This window comes from Varanus komodoensis, unplaced genomic scaffold (assembly GCF_004798865.1).
Source record: "Varanus komodoensis strain SLA01 unplaced genomic scaffold, ASM479886v1 scaffold3, whole genome shotgun sequence".
Lineage (NCBI taxonomy): Eukaryota > Metazoa > Chordata > Lepidosauria > Squamata > Varanidae > Varanus > Varanus komodoensis.
The window spans coordinates 14,149,036-14,170,822 of NW_025335761.1; the positions used below are offsets into that span (position 1 = coordinate 14,149,036).

Below are 21,787 nucleotides of genomic sequence, written 5' to 3' on the forward strand. Positions count from 1 at the left end.
AGAAAACAAGTAACAGGTTTATCTACAAGTAATTATTTCATTGTTAAAAGGCACACACTTCAGTCCTCAGGCCAATCCAACCCACCAGGCACCCTAAGCTGGCCCCTGGAGCCTCTAAGAGCCTCCAGGGTTAGGGTTTGTTCATTACTACCTGGAAGAATTCCCTCAAAAGGCATTACATGCTGTTACATCAGAGATAATATCAGGGATCCCCTTGCAAACGTGTCCCAGTTGCACAACCCTGCTGCTAACTTCAGTAGAGGCAGAACTGAGCTAGCGTAAGAAAGACTTCACTGATATTACCAGTCAGGGTAGAGCAAGCCTAATCCCCCTCCTCCAATAGCTGGCTCAGTTTTGCTGCACATGGGACTCCCTAACCAGAAAAGCCTGGACCCAGTAGTAGGATGTGGCCATGGCTACCTGATGTCATTTAGCTTGCAGAGGAGTGGGTGGGGGTATCGTACATCCTCCCCACCATTCCACAACTGGTTCTGCACTTCTGCTCTACCTCTTGGAATAGCTGCAATTAACATGTATAAATATATATAATCACAGCCTTAGGGCTGATTCACTCATTATGCTACTAAGATGGAACTTACTCATTTACATTCTCCCCATTTTGAAATCTAAAATCTAACCTCATTCCATTACTGGCAGGCAAAGGCTGAGTCAGGAACAAGCAAGCGTCAGATACTGGGCAGGCATAGCAGCACTAGAGGTGGAGCAAAGTCAGCAAGAGTCAAGACGCAAATGGTACAGAATTCTGTAACCACCACACTTACTTTATTATAGCAAAGCTTAGCACCACTGGGAAGCCTTTTATAGAACATCCTATGGCTCCCAGCTTGTCTGCATGATTGCACTTCTCCTAATCTTGCAAGTACTTACCAGTCCAAGGCTTGCAAGGGGAACCAGCCTGCCTTCTCTATCTGTCCACCAAGGAGAGCTGCAGTATGAGTTTGACAGCTATTAAACTGAACCCTGGAAAGACAGGTCCTGTGAGTAGCTTCCCAGGCTTAGGAATTGCTCTTTGGACCTATTCTGAATGCTGCTCCACTTCTTTTGAAGGAGCAGGTATGTAGTTTGGTAGTGCTCCTTGATCTGTCCTTGTTACATATATGATAAGTTTTATCTGGCGTTCTGTTCCTTTTATGTTTATAGATTATACAAATTAATTACCATTTATCTGTTTATTATCCTGCAGTCCAGATGATTTACTTAATGCCTTGAATGAAGGAATCAGTCGTGCTGATGTCATCATCACGTCAGGGGGTGTGTCCATGGGGGAGAAGGTATGTGAAAAGGATGATATTTGATTGCATAAAGCAAAGCAAACAATGGTGTAACACAAAACACATTGGGGAGTGATCAGGGCTAGTGATAGCACAGTTGATGTGGCTCATATCTGGAACTTTCCACTGAATTTGAGTGAGTTCAGGTGTGTGTTTGCTTTTAAATATAGGAGTTTGTACTCTAAAATGGGTCAGAAAAACTTTAAAAAGCCTGCTGATTTTGTCATCAGAAGGGCAGCAGAGCCTTAAAGCCCTTGAGCTTTTTCCTAAGTGGATTGGATCCTCTTCAACACCCTGCTGCCAAGAGAAGATGGAATGGATCCTCTCCACCTCCATGAGGCAGCCAAGAGAAGCTCAGAGGCCACTAGGCCCAGGCCCAATCCCACTGGCATCATCAGAAGTGCAATGGGGCTTGGAAGCCTCCCTTCCCGCCACCCTGCCCACCCACTCACCTCCTGTCACCTTTGCTCACAGGAACAGATACTGTCCCAGCCAACCAGGGAAGGCCTCAGTTGCTTCTGCGCAGCTGCAGAATGACTGAGCATCTGGACATCATGCGCACTATGGATGCAGGGACCCACTTGTCCCATATCTGTCCCCACTGTCAAACCTTTCTGTTTTGCGCATGGCTGTTGCAGTTTGTTTTATGTGGCATTTGGTTCTTCTATATGAGAACAAACATTTAGATTGGCAGTTTTATAATCTCTTTCACTTCTTCTGTGCAGAGCACCCCCCCATTCTTGTGTTAGAGCTGCCCTGGGGGGACCCCTTGAAAGCAGTGGTGCTGTTAGCCACAGATCACAAAGCAGAGGTGTGAGGCTCTGTAGCCCTGAGGACCCCCAAACTTTGCCAGAGAGGTAGTCCATGCCAGGAGCCAAGACTGCAGCTATGCACCACTTTCCTTTTAAATCATTTCCCTTCCCTGAAGCAAGAATGCTAGCAAGTCCAGCTGGTCCCATGTCCCCAAGGGTAGTTTCTGATTGGCTGAGTTCACCTTCACTCTTGCCAAGATGGCTTTACATTTAAACGACCCACACTTGCAGCTTTGAAATCACCCCGCACTGCATTTTGCTTTCCAGTGCTTCTTTCCAACCCTTTGCTTTGATGTCTTCCTCTGACTGGCTGGCAGAGCCCTTGTCTCTGAGAACAGAGAAGCACCACACATACCAAGTAAAAAAGAAAAAAGTGGGGCAGACAGCCACCCAACAAAAGACTAAAGGAAAAATGAGTGGCAGGGCACAAACCTAGCAGTGCCTCTGCTTGACAAGCTTCTAAACTGAAAAAGAAAAATAACTTGCAGGATTCAGGGACTTGTTTTGGGGGGGGGTTGTTTATTTTGGTTGTTGGATAACACCCTTCAAATGGCAACTGACTACCGAATACAGTTCTGAAACAGTTAAATAGAGGAAAAGGTAGCATTAGAAGTTCTGTCCAGCTTAAGCTTCAGATATTTTATGCCTCTGAAAAGCAAGGCTTGTTTTGTTTTTTGTTTTCCTAAATAGGGATGAAGAACAATAGGGTTCTCTTCTCCACTGCAAAGTTTACATCACTTCCATTAGGTGCAGATAAGATATTGTAATGCTTCAAAGAGAGGTGTGTAGGAGGTACAATATGCTTATGAAGCTGCATCCCACTTTTATCTCTGGATAACCTGACATCTCAGGAACAGGCGATTCACAGTGTACCTAGCCTAGACACAGGCCTGATAGCACGATTCTCGTCTGGTATCTGGCAGTTCTTAGTTGGTGGAACAATTTGTACAGCAAATCTAGTTAATGAGATTTAGGGTGCAATCCTGTGCATGATTAGACAAAAAAAAAGGCCTCCATCTCCAACATGCCCCAGCAAGCCATGTTGTAGACTGGTTTTATGTCTAAACATTCATAGGACTGAGTCCTTAGGGATGCCAGCTATGCCATCCTGAAGCAGTTGGCACACAGTTCCTTAGAAGCACAAGTGACAAGTAGCCATTCAGGGTTGAGTATTAACAAGTTGGTAGTGCCCTTCGTAATTTATTGCTGCTGTATTGTATTTTGGTGTGCCATTCTATGCATGTTCAGAGGGAGGAAAAGTCCCACAATCCCTGGTATGCCTCAGCCAGCTATGGGGCACACTAGGAAGTGTAGGACCTTTTTTCCATCTAAACATGCATAGGAATGTACATTTAATGCATTTGTATTGTATTTCTGGTAAACACCTTCACTATTTGGTAGAAAAGAGGGCTGCAAATCTTACAAATAACTATCTTAACACTCAAGGGATTGGAGAAGGCTTCATCCTACGTGTTTTAATTAACAGCTTTTAAATCCCCTTTTTCTTTGTTCTTACAACAGGACTATCTTAAACAGGTGCTGGATATTGATCTTCATGCTCAAATTCACTTTGGCAGGGTTTTTATGAAACCAGGGTAAGTAGACATTAATACTGTAATATTGGAATGATTTTAATTCATGTTTCTCACACACTCCATGGGAAAATGTATGTCTAGATATGGAGTATGAAAATGTATCTCCTTCTACATTTCTGGTTGGTTTTATTACTAAATTATTGGACAACAACTGCTGAACAGATAAGACCATAAAGCAAGTTTGTTAACACTCACACATGCACACACATAGCCTGCATTTGAAAAGACTGAAAGTAGCAAAGGAGGAACCTTTGGAAGGACACAGGAAACAAGAAGGAAGCCACAATGGCATATACACATCAAAGTTAACTGACAAAACACTCATACTCTCTTCTCAGGGATTTCTAGGAAATTTAGTTTTGGAAGGAAGATTAGGGACCTCTAAGTGAAATTCTCCACACTTTCATGACAGTAAAGTATTGTTAAATGAAAGTAAGTTTGTAATGGAGCAAACCTCAGAGCTGTAAAAATTACAATTCCCTGACATTTCTGCTGAACCACAGAAGTGGCTTGTGTATACATGTGACAGGCAATTATAGCCGAGAAATAATGAACAAGAATCAGACATGCTAGTAAGCAAAGATTTCGGCTGCCTTAAGTTGGTTTTAATCCCTGGTGTTGGAGGAAAGAATTAGAGTCAGCAAAAAGAAACTGAGGAGATCAGTCATCTAAACTTTCCCTCCAACCCTAAGCAAAATTGTTTAGAGTATGACCCGATTCATTGCTTCTGTGCTTAAAATCCAGTTTCCATGTCATTGGCCTCTGCATCTGAATCATAATGCATGCAAATACATTCTCACTTGCATACCATTACCATGTAGTTCTTGGCAGCATACATGAGAACTGTAACATGAATCTCCACGAAAAGGAGGGTTTGGTAGCAAACACATTGCTGTTGTAAGTTATGAGCCAGCCTTCAGATACTTCCTCACTTACTTAATATTTTTTTTGAAGACAGAAGTCTCCTGTTCAAGGACAACCAGCTTGAGGCAGGAACCTTCTGGCCATATTCAGGCCAAGTTGTATTTGAGGGAAAGGAGGAAATTCAGGAAGGAAAAGGGGGAAAGGTCATGTCTTTCTCCCAGACACTTGCCCCCAGCAGCCCTTTTCTGTTCTGCTGAAAGGATCCACTGGTAGGTGAGGTGAAAGATCTGTGCCTGACATTTCAGAAAGCATTGGCAACTGGAGCAAACATTACTGGGTTGAACAGTTCAACAGTCTGACCTAGTATACGGACCTGGTATCAAGGAATGGCCTATTACCACTCAAATGTCAAAAGTCGATGTGTCCTTTTTCCCTCCCATATCATCAAGTAAAATAAACATGTAACATGGGGTGAGTACATCAAAAGTTTCCATGCTGTGCAGTACAGGATCGGCTGCTTCTTGAGAGGGCAGAGGAACTCACAAAATGTCCCCACTACAACTTGAGTGCTGTTTTGCTCAGCATTACAAGGGACAAAAAAGGATGATATGCAGCTTGTTCTTTTCCTGGCAGCCACAGGTCCTCTTTAACATCTCATTTTGATGAGTGATACAGTCTTCTCTCTCAGATGTATAAGTATTTTTAAATATAATTGAAGGTATAAATATGTTCTTTCAGATATGCATGTATGTCAAATTCAAATCACATGAATAGGTTAGAGTGCATGATGCATGCAAACATTTGGAGGGAGGATTATGTATCTGCTCCAGGGTGTCTGGAGAGAAGCAAGAGCTGCATTTTGTCCACTAATGACCTATGAAAATACTGGAACCCTGACCTGGGCTTGCCTAGGAAGATAGAGAGCAGCCATATACAAAACCAGGCCGTTGGGCTGTCTGGTCAAGTGTCATCAACACGGGCTGGCAGCAGTTCCCCATGCATTTCAGGAAGGGGCTTTTCCTGCCCTACCTGGAGATGTGGGGCTCTCGTCAGGAGGAGGAAGGGACTAGGATACACTATTTCCTTGTTCAGTTTCTCACACTTGTGTGAGGAGAATTAGTCTCCAGTGCTCTCAAGGGGGCTGGGGGGGGGGGCGGTGGCAAGAACTGAGACAGCAAACACCTTTCTGATTATAAGTCAAAATGAAATGATTACATGAGGCTTCACTTTTAAATCAAAAGTTTGTTTTGTTGTTTTAACAATTGATTTATTTTTCTAGGTTGCCAACAACCTTTGCAACTTTGGATATTGATGGTGTAAGAAAAATAATTTTTGCACTCCCAGGTAAGATTTGTTAAAGAATAAATATAATTGACCTTCACTAGTGCACATAAAATACAAAACAAATTGGAATCTCTACCAGATCCAGTATTTAAGGGACCCTAAATGCATATATCTTGGTAATTCCCTTCTTGCGTGCTATGCACTCTTTTGTCTTGTATATGCAAAAATACATGTAGATGAAATAGTTCCCCTACACCTCTCATAGATATGGAATCTTGCAGTATGATACAGCAATATGATACTTCTTCATCACTCCAAATTACTTACCCGTCAACTGGCTTTTGTTGTTGTTTATTTTCTTGTTTATCTTCAGGAAATCCTGTGTCAGCTGTTGTTACCTGCAATCTCTTTGTTGTCCCAGCACTAAGGAAGATGCAGGGAATCCTGGACCCTCGTCCTACTATTATAAAAGCCAGGGTAAGAGTTTAAAACAGGAAGAGTTGTTGAGGTGCTCAATGTAGTTATATTAGTGTCACAGTATTGGCAAAATAACATTGGAAGCCTCATCAGTTCCAGGGATTGGACTGTAATAATGAAAAGAGCGTGTAAATAAGGCATCCAGACAATGTGCTATACCTGTTGTGCTAACATACTCCCACTGAACTATCTGCTATTCTTGTATTTACGTTAGATGCTGAAGCTTTATCTTGAGGCCAGGAGGACTCTAATTACAATTAATTCATTAAACTGGGCATGCAGTCTTCTTGGCCCCTCTCGCTGCTAGCTGAAACCCATATACTCACAGCCACTCAGCGTACACTTCAGGGATCACTGGACCAGGATCACTGCAGGAGCAAGCGGGTGGCAGCCTTCATCACACCTCGGTGTTTCCGATTCAGTCATTGCTCTACCACTGCTGTTAACAACTGTAAAGAAGCAACTGGGGCTGCACTGGGGCTGCTGGGAAAAGGAAGACGCTGCTTCCCCTGCACCCCAGAGACTCCAAACCAACTATTAGCTGTGGCTCAAGCTACTTCATGATCATGGGGAGGGCAGCTAGCCTCCACCCCACGACTGCTTGCCACCATTCACGCTGCAGTGTTGACTTTTGCTGGAGCATTTTTTGCTTCAGCAAGAGTTCTTGAGCAGGACACACAACATGGCTTGCAGGCCACCAATGGACAACACCAGTAGTCTGCGAGTCATGAGTTGTACTCACCTGCAGTAAGGAAGGTTAGCACAAGATTTGTGGTTTGGCGATGGGAAGTACAGTCCTTAAAATAGGATAGTGTATGTACATGGCACTTAAGAGATATATGAACAGTGTGCGCGATGGTTACTCTTCTATGACAAAGAAGTGAGGAACCACATACTAGCCCGGCTGATTAATGTGGAAAGTTATGTCATCTCTGGCCTTAAACAGAAGAGCATGCTGACTTGGCTTGAACAGGAAGAAGTCAGCCTCACCCAAGCCTGCCCAAGACAAATGTGCTTCTTGTGCAACACCAAGCTTGACTATAGGAACAGGGAGAGGAGGGTCTGACTCACAGGGTTCCCATGCTTTTTGGAACCATGGAAATATTTGAGAATATGAGAAACTGCTGGGGGCACCACCCGTGGGGCCAGATCATTTTAATAGACTGCCCACCCTGGCTGTCAGTCTAAATCTCAGCAGGTCGTGATCTGACCCTGGCAAAGAAAAAAAGTCAAAGTCTCCCACCTTTGGAACATTATCCTCATACCTGGCCAAAAGCATGGACCCTGCTACGTGTGTTGAGCCAATGACATTTTAGGGCAGTCCTGTGGTGATCTTGGTAGCCCTGAATGCCTGAGCCAACCCAGTCAAAGTGCCATCGGCATGAATCAGCAGACTGGGGGACCACAGCATTACATCCAAGGCCACCCCGTGGGGACACTGATGGACTGTAGGGTAGGCAGTGTGGCAGCAGCATCCCCGGTCTCCTGCTGACCCAACTCGAGATGTGAACACTTCAGATTAGTAGTCTGTAGTAGATCCCAGAGAAGGAGGCAGAATTCCTATAGACTATGACAACACTCACTTCCCCAGCTCTCAAGTGCCCCGGTAGCAAAACTGGGAGAGATTAATTCCTCCCTAGTCATCCACCAGGTCTCATTTATGAATGCTGGATCAGCCACTTCATCCTCTGTTAAACTGCCCAGATCAGCTGCTTCATCCACTATTAAACTGCTGATGAGAAACATTTTATTCTGCAGCGATCTGCCATTCAAAAGTATCATTCAGAGACGTGGTGCAACCAGACCCGAACACGGCAGTGGTTGACTGTCTGGGCCATGTTTCCCATATCTGGCTGTCTTCCCAACTCCGTATCTCCCTCTGCCCATAACTACACAGACTGGTCCCGTGTGCGTCCCCCCAGTTGGCTCTTCATCTTTCCTCCCCAACACATATTTAGTCCCTGTGAAAGGGAAGCTAAACCTCATGCATACCACAACCAGGACCCAGAGGAGAATGAAAACGAGAACAAGAACAAGAAACAACCCAGGTTGGCCAAGATGTTAAGAAGGTGGCCCTTAGCCTAGTATCCTAAAGGAGCAGCCCCCTTGGACACCATCCTTTCTGGGGGCATTGCTGCTGACGTGTTGCCACTCTGCTTCAGACCAGCAGATGTTACGCCTTCCTAGGGTCAAACCTTGCTGGCAGGCCTTTGCAATCAGTCAGTCCACAGGGGAGGTTCCCTCCTCCTGTGAGTGATGGGAGCATCTCTCAGGAGAGCCCCGGTCCAGCCGACAGGTATCATCCAGGGTGAGAGGCCAGCAAGATGGTAAACCCCAGCTTTCTTGCATTTCCTTGGGGGTGTTCCAGTCCATGTTTGTTGCTGCACACTTCAGATCTTGAAGACTGAACTGAATTGTCCAGTTCAGATGAGGAACCAAGGCACTGTCCTATTGTGTTCTTGGTTACTTGCTGAATGTTGCTTTGCATTACAGGGTATTAATTACTAAAGCTGGAACAGGCAGGCCTCCTGTAGGCTCTAATAAAATCTGATTAAGTGATCTAAACATTAATCTTGCCAAGGGCATAGCAACCAACACTCTGCAATTTGTTAAAGTCTTGAGATCATATTTGATGTGAGAATGGGTTTGCCCCAGCTGCCTCCAAGGGAAAGCAAAAAGCAAGTATTCCAGGCAGGTACACTGAAGCCTCCTCAGCCCATTGCTTTTCTCCCCCATAGTTTCTCTCCAAGCTGGACTCATCCCCAGTACTGGATCCTAACTGAGAAGAACATAGCATTGGTAGAGAGGCTGCACGGAGGTGATGCGAAGGCGAGAGAAAGTTTTCACCACCCACCTGTATGTCCTGTGCTGCATAACCCAAAGATGCCCCCACAGACTTGATTGGCGTGAACCCATTATATGTCGCTTGAGCCTCCTTATTCTGTGTAGCACAGTGAGGTTATCTCATTGGCGTGCTACACCTCAGGCCCACAGCCCCAGTCCAGCACACCTGGGGTCCCAGTCTGACCCTTGGGTTGCCCCCAAGAACTCCTCTGGAAGCAAATTTGGCCTCAGTCTGAAAGAAGCTGAACATGGCTGAATGGCACAGTCCGCATTACTGGAGACCCACTGAATAAGTATCATGATGATCTGATAAACAAGGGCTTTTTTAAAGCTATAATCCTACACTGTAGTGTTATTTGGCTAAAGAAAAAGGTCCTCAACATTTCCATCACTTCAGAAGACATGCTTCTTTTTTCTACCCTTGTCAGAGCTGAAGGCCTAAAGACAGGCAGCTGGAAGCATTTCAGTTCAAGCAGAGCTTCTGATAATCTGCAAGTAGCTTAATTTATCCAGAGTCCATAGGTCATATAACAAGACCAGGCAGGACACTATCAGTAACTCAAGTTACCTATTTCCCAGTGTAGCAAGCACTGCCCAGTTAAACCAGCAGTCCCTTGCAAGCTCTCCCAGTGGTACAAGGAAGTAATGTGCCTGGGCTTTGCTGGCAGTTTTTGGTTTGAGATCTTCAGTGCTTTAGTTGGAAGAGGCTTCAAAAGTGTGAATTTCCTCTGTGAATGGTTGTGGTCAATTTCAACTCTGGCTGAAGCTCCTTGGAGTCTGATAAGACTCTTAAGTGGGACTACACCTCTGCCCTCCCTAGTCTTCTGGGCCAGCTTCTTATTCCTCACTTCAAAGCAAGGAAAATGGCACAAAAAAGAAATTCCCACCTTTACTTGTGGTACTAGGATTTCTTCATCGTGGTCTCCGGGCATCATACATTATGGGTGCTGTGCCTGCACAATACCTGTTGCTGGGAAGATTTAATAACTTTTTGGCGGGAACTCCATGCCATTCCCCCCCCCCCAGTATAAATGGGTGGAGTGCCTGCCCTTTCCCCAGTCTGCTTGTGACCACCGTTCGCTCAGACCTTTTTGCGCTCTGCTTGCATTTCTAAATCATAAACTTGAAATCTTGTCTTCTCTTCATTCCTTTTCACTTTTCAACTTAGCCCTTTATCCCAGTTGACCCCTTACTGAACCCTTACCCCTATTTTCTTATTCTCCCCCTCAACCCCTTAACACCCTCAATTTAAAAAAAACCCTTCAGTCGTCCTTCTCTTCCACAAACTCTTTCCACTCACTGTGCTCTCTCCTCTTTTTTCTTCCTTGTTGGCACAGTGGGCAGCCTTCTGTAAGTGCTCTCAGTGTGGAGCCAAGATGTCTCCCACTGACACTCATGATCTGTGCCTTCTCTTCCTTGGAGAAGGGCACAGGACCAATAAATGCAGCCACTGCAGGCCTTTACCAGGCAGGCTCACAAAAATAGCGAGAACAGGCTGCAAAAAATGTTATGGGACCAAGCACTGGTCACCATGAAGCAGGTCTCAGCTGAGGCCAGCTCTTCTGCAGCTTCAGGACCGCCAAAAGTCGTCCCCGCTCGTCCATCTGAAGGGGATTCTGTCAGCAAAGATGGAAAGTGCTCCTCTAATTCTCCTCCCTGCAAACATAAGGAGAAGAGGAAGTATGTCGGGTCCGAGGAGTCATCAAAGTCCAAATGTCCTAAGAAGGACAAACCTGACAAATTCGAGCACTGGCACAAGAAACATGACAAGGTGCCTCGCTCAGAGCCAACCATTGCACTGATCTTAGTTCCGATCTCGGTCCCAGCTGAAACTCCAAGCCGCCAGTCTATTATGCAGGTGACACCTCCATGGTCACCCCCATGGATTACAACTTTGCTACACTCCAGCCCCGTTCCTTTGGCGAGAGGTTCAACCTCTGATGGAGAAATCCGTTAATCTCCTCCCCAGCCGAGAACTGAATGTCCACCTGCAAGATCACCAACACCTGGGCCCGCATCTCAGTCATCTCCAGGGGGATCTCAGAGGGCACTCCAACACCCGTCGTCCTTCTTACCACCCCAGCCTTCTGCTCCACAACTTTCATGGTACGGGGTTCCTCTCCTGTGCAGGGAATTTGATCCTAACCACTTTGACTGGCCTTATCTGTGAGATTACTATCCCCCATATGGATACTACCCACAACCACCAATGCATCCCCATCATTCCACCCCTCACTTGGTGTCGAGGGACGCTCCGTCGACCTCCGCTGCAGCACTTGCCAATCCACCAACTTCTCCTGGCAGGTCCTCATCTAGTCCGCCTTATATCTCATATTCGGACTCGGAGGATTCCAAGGAAGCCTCCACATCTCCCAATGTGGTCATTTCTACTCAAGGTCCTGGATCTCCAGGCGACTCCCACTGAACATTCTCTGAGCTGCTCTCCTGAATGACCAAATCACTGGAGATAGATGTGCAGCAACAAATAGATCCCAACCAGGACAATATTTATGACATTGTGTGTAAAGGGGATTCATCGTCCATCACTCTGCCTTTTATCACCACTCTTAGGCAATGATCAATATTTGGCAGCTTCCGAACCACCCACATCCCACCTCCAGTCGCCTAGAGGGGATGTACAAAGTTTGGGAACGAGACATTCCATTCCTCCTAAAACACCCTCAGCCGAATTTGATAGTGATTGAATCCTCCCAGGGAAGGCAGAATTAAAAAACACTCAACTCCAACTGATAAGGAGGACAGAAAGATCAACATGATGTCTCGCCACATCTACACCACAATGGGACTTGGTCTTAGGATCTCCAGTTAAGAGACCACCATGGCCTGCTATCAGTTCTTCTTCTGGCAGAAGATCGAGTCCCTCGCTGCATTCCTCCAGGACCAGCAAAGGGAGCTGGCCCACCTTTTGATCGGGGAGGCAATGCAGCTTTCCAGACAACAGCTCAACACAGTGAGGCATCATGTCGATTGTGATTCCCGAGCTCTCATCGGTTCCGTCACACTTCACCGCCACGCCTGGCTGAGATCTGGAAATTTGTCACAGGAGACCAAGCAGCATGTTGAGAACATACCATTTGACAGCTCCAGATAATTCAATGTGAAAACGGATGACAAGCTTGAGAACATCCAGAAAATTCATCTCACCACATGTCGCATGGAAGCTCCTTCCCACCAAAGACGTACAGTAAGTGGCCATGGAACAGATTGCAATACCGGTACCAGCCTACCATCAATCGTACCCATCCGGACGTCAACAATATGGCCAAAGACAGCAGCGCAATCGAAGGCAAAATGCAGCTTGATATCAGCAACCCAGGTGCCAACCAGATGCAGACAAGCGTCCATGCTGATGGAACGCGCAAATCATTCTTCATTCCCTCAATCCATCTTCCCCTGTCCCTTTTGGGGATTGAATGCAAAATGGACTCCATCAAATCTGATAAGTGGGTTGTGCATTCACACAACCCGCCCACTGGCCCCACTCGGGGTCAGTGACTGGGTATACTATACTTACATACATATATATAAGTTTACGTGAATGTATATATAGATATATATCTTTCTTTCCTCTTTATGAGCCAGATTCTGTACTCGCTCTCTCCACTTGGAGGTGAACAGATGGTCTTCAGCTGACTGGGGAAAGGGCGGGCACTCCACTGATTTATACTATGGGGGGGGTGCGGAGTTCCCGCCAAAAACCGTTAAAGCTATTAAATATTCCCAGCAACACGTACTGCACAGGCGCAGCTCCCATAATGTGTGAATGCACAGATGACCATTGAAGAATGTCAGTAACAGGTAAGCAACCTGTCTTTCACCTGTTTCAGCAAGTACAATTAGAGCCTAAATCCCTGAAAAGTTTGGTAGGGTGTAATCAGCAAGTTGGACAAGAGGGTCTTCAGCAGTGGACTGCTGTTTGCCCCACACCAGTCATCTGTGGCATGCAGCTTTCTTGTCTGCCTGTCAAAATAAGTACAAACTTTCTGTTTCCATTTATGCCATTCAGAAGAATTAAAGAGCCCTGGAAACACTTGGTGGTAGGCAAAGACCATTCCACCGCAGAAGTCCTTCTTGCTCTAAGAGTCTTCAGTGATTGATTTCTGCTTTTGGGGTCTGTGGTCTCTTCAGCTTTCCCTACTGAAATCAACAGAGATATAATGTTTAGCTAGCAAAGTAGACCATTGGCTGTTTGCAAGCAGTTTGCAGAAGCTTCTCAAACTCCTGGATGGCAAAGCCCACAAGAATGTTTACAGATCCCCACAGATTTTCCAAGCAGATCAGTGTTTACCCAGTTCTCTTATATTTTACATCTCTATATTTTTATTCTGAGTCTCTTTCTTTCTTTTTCACCTCTTCAGCTCTGTTTGAGACTCCAGGTAATACATTATTCTAAAAATGATCCAAATTATCTTGATCCTTTTATTATTTAAAAGGTTTCATGTAGAGTTTCTCTCCTCTTTTCTGAGCCAAAAAATCTGCAGAGTGAGGACAGCATAGGGTTGCACTTTGCAGCTGTATAATTTGGGAAAGAACAGGGAGTAAGTGTGGGGTATAGGTAAGAGAAATTACACAAAATGTATAATCTTAAAACAGGAAATTCACATTTTATTAGGTGTGAGGTCTAGAAAAAGCATGTTTACTTCTTAAGCTTTCTTCAGTTTAGTCAAGGAAGTTTTCCTGCGAACTTCAGGTCATTCTCATTGTTACATTTGGTATTCATGGGTAGGCTTTTGGCACGCTTTTGTGGATTTATAAGCCTCTTAACACTGTTTTTGTGTGTTTGCATGCATTTCTGCAGTTATCATGTGATGTGAAATTGGACCCTCGTCCAGAATACCATCGGTGCATACTGACTTGGCATCACCAAGAACCACTGCCTTGGGCACAAAGTACAGGTTAGTTACTGATCAGCATTTTCTTAATCATGCTCTTAACAAATCACATGTTGCAGAACACTGAAAACAAGAAGATGCATGAATTACTTGCGCCTCCTTTACTCAGGACTCTATGCCACACTGAAACAGGAAGCCAGACATCCAAGATGCATGTGATTCCTTCTTTTCACCCCCTTGTTCCTTCTTTCCCAGAAATGTGAGGTCACATATCTCACCTAGTTTGGATTTAAAAGAGAAAGCAAGAAGTGAAAAGGGTTTGTACTCGCTTTCTCCCACTACTACATTTTATAACAAACAAAACCACACTGACCTGGTTTGCACAATCAGATCAGTACACGCCAGCTGCCACTTTTAGTATGCAAGCCACAGGTAGTTTAACTCCCACCTAGCCCCACCACTGGAGTTCACACAGCATAAACCATGGCATGTGCATGTTCAAAATGGCAACCAGTGCATCGTGCAAAGTTAATTAACCCATGGTGGCATAGAGTGAAATGCAAACCACATAGCAAATGCTGTGTTTGTCTTTTGAATTCCTGATAGCAGATGTTTGAAGGCACACACAAAAAATCTTGGAAGGAAGTAAACATAAGGAATGAAAATTGGTACAAAAATTGAAATATTTAACAAATTAAAATAATTGTATCTTTTTAGACTTTAAATAATCTATAAAATTGTTCCACAGTGCCATTATTATAAGAAATTCTCTTCATCTAGCATAAGGCACAGTCTTTAATTTTAAATCTTCACTGTATTCTCCATATAGTTCAGAAAAATATTTTTTTTTTTACGTTGAAAGAAGGTTAACCCTTTCATGTTGGCTTGCTTCTTGACTTCCATAAATTTGTTGAACTACAGTTAAAGTCCACTAATAAGCAACAGTTGCCATGATTGTATAGAACAATAAACATGGATTTCAAAGAACCCTGGCCTATCATGAATGAGCTGCATAGCAACGCATGCAACCTGCTTGCTCACACATTTTGCCCTCTCCCCTACCAAAGTTGATAAACAAGGGAGCAAAAGGTTTACCTCATGAGTCAGTTTTTCACTTGCTCCCCAGCAAGCTAGGAATCATAAACCAGTAACAAACTCTGCTTGGTAATTCTGACTTGTAAAAAAGAATAAAAGTTGAGATTCCCAATTCACACACACTAAGTAAAGCCTTCCTGGTTTGTTTAGTGGTCATGATATGTGAAAGGCCAACAAAAGAATGCATGGGCTGCTGCACCAGCATGCAGCTTCTTCAGAATAAGACAGGGTAGTCTGGTTTCCCACGCTGTGCTAACACTGCAATATTGTTTGAAGCACAGCTTAGTTGTTTCATTCTTTGGAGAAGAAAATATTTCATGGGACTATAGTTTTCTTAGATTTTCATCACTGCCACTTAGATTCTATTATTTTTAAGTTGGCATGGTGCCCTCCCTGCTGCGTACACTTATGCCATTTGTTCAGATGCCATTTTTTTCCACCTGGGTTCCATTTTCAGTCACTGTTTAATGAGAATCCAGTGTAAATAGGTTTACAGTGGGTGGGCAATTAATTGTATAACTATCACGCTTTACAATGCAATCTGATCTAAGTCTCCATCCAGTGAGTTCAGGATTTACACCAAGAATGATTTTATACAGTACATTTTCACTATGGCAGTTCTATATACCTAGCTTTCCTTTTCCCATCATATCTATTTCAGACATCCGAGAAGGAGCAGAAAAAGCTCAAGGGTTTAGGCCAATAAAGATCTTTTCAATTCTTTATTGGACTGAAATTGAAGAACACATTAAAGATCACCCTTCAGCCATTTTTTTTCTAAAACTGTTTTTTCAGTCAGGGAAATTTTATGTTCAGATGACTTTTCTGAGAAGGCCGCTCCACATTTTGTATCTGTAATAACTAAAAGAAAAAAACTTACCACCAACATAAATGTATTGAGGTACTTGTAGTTCACACTTAAGCCACCATCGCATTGCACCAGCCTATGGCAATTGCTCTGCTAATGAGACCTTTTTGCTTCCCTGTAGGGAATCAGATGAGCAGTCGTCTGATGAGTATGCGCAGTGCCAATGGACTGTTGATGCTACCTCCAAAGACAGAGCAGTATGTGGAACTTCACAAGGGCGAGGTGGTTGATGTCATGGTCATTGGAAGACTATGATGTCACCAGCAGGAGAGAAGTTTTGATGCATGTCCACATATCATTGACTGTATCCTGTAATATGCAACGGCACAGCTAGTTTTTCTGATTTGGATAAAAGTTGATCAGTATAGTCAACACCTCGAACTATATTTCAAATGGATTTAAATAAATACCTTTTAAAAAAACTTTAAAAACAAATCTTAAAGAAATCTATTCTGATTATATCAAAGCAACTTTTTCCTTTCTTGCAATTGCTTTGTGTGTTCAATGCTAGTCCTGATAGCAGTAGCTTTTAGTAGACAGCGGTAGGTGCCTGCAGAACTTGTGTTTTTTCTCATCTTTAAGATACAACTACTTATGCTCTTAAAACAAGGCTGTCTGCTTATTTATACTAGTGTAGACAACACTTGGATTTCCCTTATTAGTATGCTTCATAACCGCTTCACAGAGAGCTTCTGCTTGTTCTTTATCGTATCTCGTGTTGATGTGCACAGTGCCAAAAGCAGAGTGGCTGCACTGGGAACCCAATCAAGCCCCGAGGTTTTCCTCCCTTGCTGCGCGTTCAGGGATATTTGTCATCCCAGCAGCCACCCAGCTCAGTACTATTGGGCAGTAACTGGATACCTTTTGTTTAAATGAACAACAAAAATTGCTTCCTTAAGTGCTGACAGCCTTTTTAACCAATACATTTAAAAATGTACAGAATTAAAATCTAAAAAATCAAAGACTGATCTTGTACAGATATTAGTGTTACCAGCATTCATGTGAAAATTAAATGAAAAAAAGAAATAAAACTAATGTTAAACAACTCTGTACCATAACATTTTCTGTAATGATACTGAAAAATGAATAAAAAAATTCCTGGATCATTATTTAAAAGGTGACTTTGTTAGCCTTGGTGTTTAATAAGGAGTAAGAATACGATTTCCTATTTGTGGGGAAAGAGGTTATAACAGTTTAAAAACTATATGAACAGTGCCTTTTCTTTAATATCCATGTTTGTGTAATTTTAAAATTAAATGGGACTCCTTAGAGACTCTGTTAGTTAATATGCTCTATGAAACAATCTCAGTGCAGTTTTACATCAGTACTTAAATGAACTAGATGAAATGTAAGTGCAAAACTGGCAGAGTGGCCCACCACTGCAATCCTCTGTATAAACTCTGTCTCCACTTTTGGAATTAGTTGCATTGGAAAGACTTCGACCACTAGAGAATCCTCCGGACCAGTAGCCCCTGGAGTAATACAACTTTTTTCCTGGCTGCTCAGTAAAAAGTGAAAAAAAATTGCCTAGATTCAGTCAGATGACTGTTAATCAGGGTGGATAACATGTGACCCCCCCCCCACCGATATTTTGGTTTACAACAATCATCTTCTGTTACCATTGACTACACTGCCTAAAAGTTAGTAAAGGACTGTAGGCTGAAATAACTGGAGTGCCACAAGTTGCCCACCCTGATGTAAACATTGCCTTTAAGATACCACATCATGAAAGAAAGTTCTCATTCAGCTCTTCCTGCAATTTAGCCTTGCTGCTGCTGTTATGCCTGCTTAACAATATTTATTTTTTAAAATTATTTCCATACAGAAGTACCCTGTACATTAGACTCTAATTCAACAAGTTGTGTTGGATGACAATTTCAATGATCCATAGTCATTGTCCACGCCGATGGAGTGATGAGACTTGCAGTCTAAGCCACCTGGAGGACACTAGGCTGGAAAAGGCTGAGATAAACCAACTCTATGCATATAAAATTGACAGGCTAACATCAATAATCCAAAAAGTGCTATGGAATGAGATGAGTTGTGAATGGTTCTAGTGCATAATAAAAATAATAACAACAGGGTATTGTTCAATAAAAATATTTTTGGTGATCCAATAGGGCAGGTACAGCTACTCACAGAATTGGTACTGAACCTGGCATGCTTAGCTAGCATGTAGCATGGCTTCCATCCAATTCCTGCTTGCTAGGGAATGAGCCCCATTGATCTCACTTATAATTCCTTCTGAACAGAAGCAGGATTGTGCTGTAAAACTGCATATTGAAAATTGGACTATTTTCAAATTAGCATAAATAGCCTAGCTCCATGAGCCAACCAAAGTCTTTCAAATGACTGACCACAGAGATGGACTGACTGCAGCACTACCTGGAATGTGCCAGTGTGGCTACAAGTGATTTATGCCTTGGTAACGTCCTGCCTGGCTTAGTGCAGTGCATTGCATCTGGGGGTTGTTCTTGAACATTGTCCAGAACCTTCACTTACTACTAAAAAGATACCTCAGGCTTAATGACCAGATGGTGTGATATTATGTTGATACGTGTTTGTGGGAAAGGGTATCCAGGTAACCCTTCCTGCCAACAGAATGACTCCATCAGTGCAGTGAGGACATGCGATTTCCCATGAAGTTTGTTGCATGCCCTCAAAATCTTTGACGGTTGGGTGAGCTGCCAAATTGGGTGATTTTTGGAGGACTACAGAGGACCATGAGATTCAGAAGAGGAGGGCAAATCTCACTGTGCAAGCAGAAATCTAACCATGAGAATGGATTTCAGTCATAGTTGCAACCCTGGTCTATGTGTGAGCCACTTCATAATCTAATGTATGGAATAGCTCTTTATGTGTATTTTTTATTTCTTTCTAGTTTTCATTTTATCACCCATCCTCTATTATGTATCAGCTATATTTATTTTGCATCTAAAATACCTGAAAGGGTTTTTTTTTCTCCATTGCAGGAAAAAGTTGTGACAAAACACCTCAGGTACTGTCATCAGAAAGCCACCCAGTACTGTACTGAGGGCCCAACCAAATTTGTGCCTTACTTCCTCGCAGGGTGTGCCATACCTTTGTATCTGACTGTGTACTTTTAATTGCTGATTTGTAAATGAGTCCCATGCTTCAAATACTGGCCTAACGTGTAAAAAGACTTGTTCACAGTTTACATTGGTATCATCTTCTTCCTGCACAATTCAGTGAGAGTATCTTGTCCTTTAACGTGACTTTTTTTTTAAAGTAACTTACTAAGAATTGGGCACTTGGGCAAAAACCTTAGAAGCCTACATGGTGGCAGCAAACAAAATCAAAGTAAAAACTGGCCCATGGGAGAATATGCATTCTTATTATGTGATCACTTTTTGGGTTAATAGGAAACAGACAGACTTGGGAAGGTGAAGGGCGGACCTGCTAGACCAAGGCACTGCAGTGATGATGACTAGGTGAACTCTGCATTTTTCATCCCCACGCATCTGCTCTTCAGAATAGCAAACCATTCAAAAGGTGTTTCCAGTGACACCTATCACCTATTTTGTGGAGATTAAAGTCAGATTTGAACTGCTGGTTGTCAGCTTCAGCTTTCAAGGTAGTTCTAAGCCTGGAGCTGTTTCCATCATAGAAATGTTGGCAGCTGCTGCTGCAATCTCTCTCCATAGTGACTACTGCCTGGCAGCAAACCAAACAGCATAGCATCCCTACACACTTCTATATGATCATGTGGAGTGTAGGAGTTCACATTGGGAAAAAGAAGGTTGAAACCTTGTCCTTTGTTGTTTTGCATGAAGGTTATGCTCTGAAAGAGCCTAGTCATTTTGTACATAATTGGAGCCTCTGGTTATCCTGCCAAAGAATCAGGAAATGAGCACCACCAAGAAGAGTGGACCATCCCAAGCAGGGATGAGCTGTGGTGATCATGCAAACATAGTCACTGGAGGTAGTTCTTAAAGTCTGCTGCCAGGAGGAAGTTTATACACAAGCTGGGAAGGGTGGTGACTAACCAAGTTAAGAACAGAGGATCAAGGCAGGATCTTTGAAGTTACTTGAGACCCAAGGGGTCTGTGGATTTCAAGGGAGACACAGTGGCCCTAAGAAGAAAACACCATTTTTCAGAAGCTTCCTGGAAAATGTACCATTGTACTTTGCTGTTTATGGTTAACCTTACAGCAGATAACCTGAATAGCCTTCCATGACCATAACTTTCAGATGATGCATGGCCTGCCCTGGAAAAGGAGGACTGACTTAGCATTTATTTGAACAATATCCATGCCTATATACTGAAAGAATGCATGTTGTTCAGGTGGAGTCATCTATGCTCTGGAATATTTTTAGGCTGATGCTTTCAAACTGTACTCTGTATTACAGTTGGTATGGTAGATTAATAGTGTTGCTTTTGCCATTCCTTGTGAGGAAAGTATTACTTAGAGTTAACTCTCAGAAATGGTGTTCCTTTAGCAAGGATGGCTGTGTGCACTTGCTGTTTGGGTTCGTATAGTAAGATCACAGTATCATGGTAATGAGCTGGGAGACAAATGTAGCAAAAATACATTGCCTATATGTAATGCTGAGTTATGGAACCCTTTGCTGTAAATAGATTGTGCCTCCTTTCAGACATTGTTCTTCCTTCAAGGTTAGGAGGCCAGCTTCTGCTGGGGGAGGCAGGGGCCAAGAAGGCAGTCTTCTTTCTGTGCTTCCTAGAGAAGGTGGGGCTTCCTTCAGGAAACTCCAGTTTGACTTCCTGTCTCATGGAGCGGGGCATATCTCTCAGAACTGCAGCAGCAGCAGCAGAAGAAGATGAAGAAAGCTTAAATGATGAAGTGAGAAGGAAGAAAAGAAGGACAAGGAAGGCCACTATCCTGGCACATAGGTGTTGGTACACACTTCAGGGCCAAGGGATCGAAGAATATTCCCCTCTCTGAGGCTTCCTGCTGGCTACCACACACGCACCCAGGGAAACATCCAGCCTTCGGCCTGCCACTGCTGAGGAGGGACACACTGGGGAAGGCCAGTCCACAGCTTTCTAGCTCACGCCACTCAGGCTCTGCATGGACCAGTCAGCCCAAAGGCTTTCTGCTGCCATCACACAAGTCTGGCAACAGGAGCACTCGGACCCACTGCTTTTGCCCACTGCCACAGAGGCCGGCCTGAGAAGCTGTAGGGTCACTGCCGCTGAGGACAAAGAGCCATGCTGCAGGCAACCGGCCAACTCAGCCCACGTTGTCCCCTCCCAGCAACACTTGCAAGGGGAAAAGCAGTGGTGGCAGCGCTTCAGCAGACCAGGTGAGAGCCTGCTCCTTTTAGCACACAGGTGTCATGCTCAAGCTCAGGGAAAAGGTGCTTTAAATGACAAGTTTATAGCTGGAACATGCACGACCCGTTTATAACTTCGAAGGGAATTTGAACTCGGCACAGGAGATAAAGGGTATAAGGGGACTGGGGATTGAAAGGCGTCACAGAGGTCTCAGTACTTCACTTGGGGTGAACTCGGAGATGTGAGTTCACATCTTAACAATAAGGCCTTTGTGAAAAGAAACTCTGGAGCAGCATGTTTGCTTGGGAGGAGGACTATGCCTCACAACAATAGGTGCAACAAGATTGATTAAGAGGGACCTCTCCCACCAGCCTGTTCCCATCAGTTCTGGAAGACACCCCAGGACACAGCCCAGAGGACCGGCAAGGAGGGGCCCCAACAGGATCATGGAGTCCTCTGCCCTCAAGCTTTCCAGCACAACAGCCTTCTTGTCCAAGGTTTGGAGGCAGCCCCAGGGGACTGGATCAGTGCATTCCCCCAGGGTGT

The 21,787-nt window shown here is 44.0% G+C and overlaps 1 protein-coding gene across 17 annotated transcripts in view; it reads left to right on the top strand.

Annotated features, from left to right (window-relative positions):
- The window catches only part of GPHN (gephyrin), a 375,414-nt gene extending 358,314 nt beyond the window's left edge, over nucleotides 1-17,100 (top strand). For all 17 annotated transcript variants that reach the window (XM_044436487.1, XM_044436489.1, XM_044436472.1 and 14 more), the window contains 6 exons: nucleotides 1,205-1,292; nucleotides 3,626-3,699; nucleotides 5,843-5,907; nucleotides 6,221-6,324; nucleotides 13,988-14,084; nucleotides 16,106-17,100. In XM_044436487.1, coding sequence (XP_044292422.1) covers nucleotides 1,205-1,292; nucleotides 3,626-3,699; nucleotides 5,843-5,907; nucleotides 6,221-6,324; nucleotides 13,988-14,084; nucleotides 16,106-16,239 — 562 coding nt within the window. In that variant the 3' untranslated portion in view covers nucleotides 16,240-17,100. The remainder of the gene's footprint in view (nucleotides 1-1,204; nucleotides 1,293-3,625; nucleotides 3,700-5,842; nucleotides 5,908-6,220; nucleotides 6,325-13,987; nucleotides 14,085-16,105) is intronic.
- The last annotated feature ends 4,687 nt before the right edge of the window (nucleotides 17,101-21,787 follow it).